The sequence below is a fragment of the Pteropus alecto genome, unplaced genomic scaffold (genome assembly GCF_000325575.1).
Source record: "Pteropus alecto unplaced genomic scaffold, ASM32557v1 scaffold3, whole genome shotgun sequence".
Taxonomy (NCBI): domain Eukaryota; kingdom Metazoa; phylum Chordata; class Mammalia; order Chiroptera; family Pteropodidae; genus Pteropus; species Pteropus alecto.
Genome location: NW_006442484.1, coordinates 64,033,173 through 64,039,940, shown reverse-complemented (window position 1 = coordinate 64,039,940; position 6,768 = coordinate 64,033,173). Strand labels below are relative to the sequence as shown.

At 36.1% G+C, this 6,768-nt stretch overlaps 1 protein-coding gene across 1 annotated transcript in view; it reads right to left on the bottom strand.

The window, feature by feature from the left end:
- Positions 1-138: 138 nt before the first annotated feature.
- The window catches only part of CASP8 (caspase 8), a 23,184-nt gene continuing 16,554 nt past the window's right edge, over positions 139-6,768 (bottom strand). Inside the window, exons 6-9 of the mRNA XM_006921352.3 lie at positions 5,764-5,795; positions 5,238-5,410; positions 2,657-3,158; positions 139-1,446 (exon numbers count right to left, since the gene is read on the bottom strand). Coding sequence (XP_006921414.1) covers positions 1,311-1,446; positions 2,657-3,158; positions 5,238-5,410; positions 5,764-5,795 — 843 coding nt within the window. The 3' untranslated portion in view covers positions 139-1,310. The remainder of the gene's footprint in view (positions 1,447-2,656; positions 3,159-5,237; positions 5,411-5,763; positions 5,796-6,768) is intronic.

Sequence of the window (6,768 nt, the reverse complement as noted above, 5' to 3'; positions counted from 1 at the left end):
AACAATAATATTTTTATAAATACAACTGTATAAACCAACATTGGGAGGCTCAAGTAAAACATATTGTGATATAAACATTTTCCATCTGTGAGATGCCATTGGCCCCCGCCAAAGAAGTCAAACAAAACAATCTCCAAGGAACAGTAAAATAAAATACCATTTTATTAAAATAGTTTTGAAAAATTCTTTAAAAAAACTTAGCTCTAAAATTACAAACATATGCAGAAGCATATACATATTGCTAGAATGATAAGAGAAAAGGTTGAGAAGGGAGTTTGAAAACAGATTAAAAAGAATTTATAAAACACTTTGAATTTTTAAAAGCTTTTAATGTAAGAAATAATATTTTCCATTTTGTATTTTAAAGAACTTTGTAATGGGGTTCAGGGCATACTGATTATTTTGAACTAGAGTGACTTGAGAAATAGCCAATACGAGAAAGACATTGTGACCCTCTTTTATTCCTCCCAAAAACAGGAAATAAACCTCCACGTGAAAGGTGACCTCCCTGTACCAAGAGGGTAGAAGCCATCCTTATCACCAAAGATAAGGAATTCAGGGCCAAAAAAGCGATATAAACAAATCTTGTTATTTTTTTACTAATTTACTATCCCAAGCCCAAACTTTTTTGTCTTGTTAATTCTTCACAAATTTATGGCTACTTTGTCTAAAAGGTATAACATCTGCCTGCTTTGGTCATTTCTTTGAGTCTCAGATTTCTATGAACTCCTGTATATATGAAAATTAAATTGTTTTTTCTCCTGTTAATTTAGCTTATGTCAATTTAATCTGTAGACAAACTCAGGAATGAAGAAGAGTAAAAAATTGTAAGGTAGTGTAGAGGATGGCTTGGAAATAGAAGTATTATATATACAAAAAAAGTAAATTCTTAACAATTTGAAGGGAATTAAATGATAATGGATTGAAAGCAGATGAGAGATGGGTGAAGAACATTCTGTCACTGTTTTTGAAATTATGTTACATTTTTTTTAAACTTACTATACTTTTTTATCTACTATATTTTTAAAAACTTTTTTATCAAATTAAAAATACAATTAAAATCATGGGAACCAAAACAATCTAATTTTTGTGCAAATTCAGGCCTAAGTGTCTATGGGAGTCTAGCTTTGCAATAATAGCTAGACTCCCATTCTCTTCCCTTCCTGCCATCCAAAAAGAAGGGGGTTGGGGGAGGGGAATAGTGCATATTACTAATAATTAAATTAAGCATAGTGTTAAGCTAGTACAAAGCATAAAATGCTTAAACAGCAGCATATTACTAATAATTAAATTAAGCATAGTGTTATACATCAATTCAGAGGGAAAAAGAGTTTTTTTCTCAGGGTGAAGGTAGGTTGTGGCATCTGCTTCCCCATATTTTTCTTGTCATCCTTTCTGCTCACTTCAAAGTTCACATCAGTGAGGATGGTAAGAATATCTTCACCCCTGAAAAACATAACATAACAATGTACCCAGCTGTGAAGGAAAAACGACTGGTAAACCCTTTCATCTGCTGAGCTTATGATAGTTATTTCTCTCAAAACATTAGGCACTTGAAATAATAAGTTGCTAAACCAAGACCTACCACAGCTTTCCTGGTAAAGCAGTTGCCTCAGAGCTTAATATTTTTGGTTTACTCGGGACATCAGAAACCATGGTGTTAACATCAGATTTGGTTTCTTTCCCTCCCAACCTGTTTGTACCTCACTCTGCTCCAAGTACTATGTCATTTGCCTCCATAATCACCTCAGTGATCCCCTAACACCCTCTACCTGAAATTGACATTGGTCTTTGGCATCATCTATGCTTCAATCAAACTTTAGGCAAGTGGAAATTGAATTATCTCCTGCAACCACCTCACACCTTTCTCACCAGCCTCTCTAATCAGTTTAAGTGGGCAACCTATTCATCCACCTCTGCAGATAGCCCCCACAACCTTCCAGGATTCATGGTCTGAATTACAAAATGAAAACATAGTGCTGATGTTATGGTTCACTCCTTTATCTACCATGGAAAATTCTCATTCTTCATACACTTAAAACATAATGAGATACAGAACTAGAAGGAACCTACAGAAGATTCCTTGCTATCCATCTGTCAGTTGTGTGTGCATTTGGGTGAACTGTGACATACAAAACCATCATTTAAATAAAGGAAGCATAGGATACTTAAATGAGGGAAGGATGTTTTCTACATTTTGTAGAAATCAAAATTTGGCTTCAAATCAGGCCAAATTAGTAAAACTGTAAAGGGTTTCTACTCTCTACTACTTATTTCCCACAATACACCAAGCAGTTTTGAGGTTGTTTGGCTATTATAGAACATTTGACAGAGTTGAAGAATGTTAAACATTGGAATGGGTTACTGCCTTCTTAGAAGACTTCTTGTAAGTTTTCTAGTGGAGTTGGTACAGTCATGTTTCTGCTTAAATGCAGAGCTGGACTACATGATTTTACTATCCCTTCTAACATATGATACCCTGATTGCCTTTGAGGTGCCAAAAAAGGAAGCTCTTCAGTATCTCAATTCTATCTCTGAACTAAAGATATTAACACTTGCTCTCTCTCCCACTTTGCAATTGACCTGGAAGTACAGCTATGTGATCCACAACTAGACATTTATTGATGAATAAGGGGGCTGGGTAGGCAAAACTTACCTAGGACATTTTTCTCTCAGGCTCTGACAGAGTGACTGAATATACCAGGTTCCCTCCATGGGGTTTCGGTAGGAAACACAGTTGTTCACAGTGGCCATCCCTAGCAGAAAGTCGGCCTCATCAGGGATATATCTCTTCTGAAACGATGAATCCATTTCTAAATAGGTTTCCTTCTCTTCTGAGTCAGTCTCAACAGGTATACCTCTCTGGTAGTTATCCCCTTGACAAGCCTGAATAAAAAAGATTTTCGGTTTGTCTACGAGGGAAGGGCAATTTGAACCAGTGAAGTAAGAAGTCAGCTCATAGATGGGGACTTCCTGCCCATCACAGCCATAGATGATGCCCTTGTCTCCATGGGAGAGGATGCAACAGATGAAGCAGTCCTTGTTATTGTGGTTTCTGCTTTGATAGGATTTCAGAACATCACAGATTTCCTTTGCTGTGCAGTTTTTGAAAGTATTTATCTCAAAATGAAGGTCTTTAAAGGTTTCACTCAAAGCCCCTGAAAAGTGAAATAAAAAAGCCATATTACACCACAATAATTCCCAGACCATAGCCCAGAGATAAAGAGAACATTGATCAAATAAGAATGAACCAGAACTTAAAAACAAGATCGTCAACACTACTGACTTGATTCTATAGATTTTTAATATTTACTGCTGAAACATGTCCCAGTCTTGAGGCAATTTTTTTAAAAAAAGGAGAGTACTACTGTTGGCCTGTTGTCTTATCTCAACTAGTCTACAATATGGGTAAGCTATTATTTAGGCTTAATACTAAACCAATCTAAAAAATTGCATTACTTACATAATCAGAAAAGAAAAATCAAAAAATTTTTCACATAAAGGATCCATAGTTATTTTATCCTGAACTCTCTCAAAATTGTCAAAATACAACATGTTTTTTAGGTCAAGTAATGTTTTAAGGTCAAATAAAACTAAAAGACCTATTACAAAAAAAATTACCCCCCTCTCTACACCTATCTATTACCCAGTAATGTTCCATGAAGCCAACCACTTTCAACTTTTAACTACTTTCTTTTTTAGTATTAGCCTCCATTTTGTAATAAATTTGGGTGCATTGCTATTTATTCATTGATAAATTTTAGACTTTTGTATTGAGTTCCTATTATATGATGAGACGTTGGTGCTCTTACACAATTATTTACAATTTTTAGTTGAGCCAACAGTAATGTTTGTATTATTACTACTATGTAAACACAATATTTTTAAATTATCCTTCCTTATTAAACTTTTTGTCTTTCCTGGCATTAGTAATTGCATTATTTTTATTGCTTTGTTTTCTACATGCTTAACATATTTTTCCCCAAACACTCTCACAGATCTAGTCAAAGTCTTTCAACATTTTCTGGCTGCCTGTCTGATTCCTTTTTTAAAAAACAAAAAATTGCATATATTTAAGGTGTACAACATAATGATATACATAGTGATTGGAGTCAAGCTAATAACATATCTCCACACATAGTTACCACATGTGTCTGTACGTGTCCATGTGTGCGTGACAGAGATAAGAGCACCTGAGGTATACTCCTACATATCCCAGTGTTCACCACAGTATCATTAACTACAGTCATCATCATGGTGTATATTAGATCTCTAGACTTATTCATCCTACATAATTGTAACTTTGTACTCTTTGACCAAAAGGCCAGAAAGACAATCAAATAGATATTTTTTTAAGTTTTAATAGTAAATGTATGGAAATCAAAGGCCTAAAACCTTTTCTTCAGGACCAAGACAGATGATGATGAATAATGTAGTCAATGGATTTAAGCTCTGTGGCTTTTTTAAACTGTAGAATAGATTTGCTTGAATAAACAAATGTTATTCCGCATGGGCAGAGTTCTGATGATTAAAATCAGCCTACCTTAATTTTCTAAACTTTATTCAATTTAAAAAATAAGTCATTATGTTCTGTTGTTATGTTATGTTTTATGACCTGCAAAAAAAACATTTAAAAAATTATTTGATCAAATCAAAATTCTCGATATCACAATAGGTTGGGTTGGATTATTTCTATTATTATTTTTAGTCGTAGCCATTTCTTAGTCCTCATGCAAATTATTTTTTCATTCAACTTGTAAGTTCTCAATGTTAGCTGAAATAGCCTGAACAAAAGAATTTGTCTAGTTTAACATTTGAAAGCGCTATTTCTATAGAGGACTCAACACTTTCTGCTGCACTCTTTCGTAAATGCAAGTTCTATATGTGGTCTTGGTACCAAAACAATGTTTTTACACGTTTGAATATCTAATACATTCTACAGAAGCACTATTCATTTAGTTGAATTAAAAAGCAAAGCTTATTGCTGCTTTTCAGTATAAGCCTTTTAGTAAGATTTGATATTTTATCTTTATATATACGTTGCTTTGATTTTAAAAATTAAATTATAAAAGAAAAACAGAACTGACAAATATATAAAAATGTTCTTCACTTCCACAGGGAAATATGGTTAGATCCATTTTTTAAAAAACATGTAGTCTTGTTGGTACAGCATTTGTTCTCCTGATAAAATCAAAAGTATTAGAAATATTTCACTCCTCTTTTTGTTTCTACTGTACCTGCATCCAAGTCTGTTCCATTTCTATCCTTGATGCTGTGAAGTTTGGGCACAGCCTTCCGTGCTTCGCTAAAATCATAATTGTTAAATATCACACAGTACCCACGAGGCTTGCTTTTCATTCGGTAAACTTTGTCCGATGTCTGAAAAACAAAAATCCAACACAGGAGCTGCCTCTGTGGGTCAAACACTTGATATGTGAACACACAACTCCCCTAGTAAGAGGTTAGGCTGTCCCCTAAGCCAGACGGGACCACAAGTGCGCATTCCATGGCCCCAACCCAACTTGACATTATTTCTGCATTCCCCTCACTCAGGATCCCCAGACTTCTGCCCCACAGTTAGTGAACAAAGTCAATGTCCCAATACTTGGGCCTCCTGAGCACTGTGCACTTATATTAATATTGTTATCATAATGTAGTATCATTATTTGTTCTCATTTCTGCTCAAGGTGAATGACATCTGTGTCAGAAACTAGGATTTATTAAATTGGAAGAGCTCATTAAGGAGCTGCCGAATGAATGAACGTCTTATTGCTGTCTGGGCTGCCCTTCTGTGACTTTGTAATTCCCTTGGCTAGCTACTCGACTCACCCATGCTTCTGGGCTGAGCTAAGTCCTGCCCTTTACACGTGGCATAGTGTGGTCCTGTGGGATTTTTAAAGCTGATTGCTTAATCTAACTCTCAGGGCCGCAGCGACTGGAGGCAGGAGATGTGCTGGTCAGACAGGTCCTGGCTATGCTGCAGGTTACAGCATCCAGACTCTAGTACCTGTTCTTTGAGGACAACGCAGCTAGGGCGCTTTACTCATTGCAAAGCACCACAGAACTTTGGTTAATCCTTGATTTTCAGGCTGAGAGAGGTCTGGTAATTTGCTCAGGAGCCCACCAGTAAATTGTTTCTAGCTTAATTTCAAGACTCCCGCTGGATTCAACATGTTCTGGATTGCCTCTGCTTCCTGCCACTGAGAGGAGTGAATGAGCTAATGAGTCAGAATGTGTTTGTTTGGTGAATTGTTGAAGGTTACATAAACAGAAGTGATTATGTCCAGAAAGGCAATTCTTATACCGGCTCATTGAGACAAGAACACAGAGACGGCTAGATCATGTTTGCTGCTTACATCTAATCAGAAAGGAGGAACAGTTTTGAAATGTCAAGCTTAAAGAAAAGGCTTTGCTTTTTCCAGTCCTGCTAGATTCTTCCTCCAAAGCCCTCTCTCATTTAATGATGCAGCTGCTGAAAGGGTTAAGTTAGGAGGCTTCTCACCCCTCTGCCCTTTGACTGTTCCGAAGTCTTTGTCTTTGGTTTTAAAATAAAAATTGAACACATTGGAAACCCACGAGATCACTTTTTTTTTTCTTTAGGTGAGGCAACCCTTGGTTGGCCTCACAGATTGCAAGGACCTTGTCAGTTTACAATCCTTATTATTATTTTTTTTTTACGACTATTGCACCTGGTCTTCCTAGGTGGTCTTCCACCCAAGTACTAACCAGGCCTGACCCTGCTTAGCTTCCAAGATCAGACAGGATCAG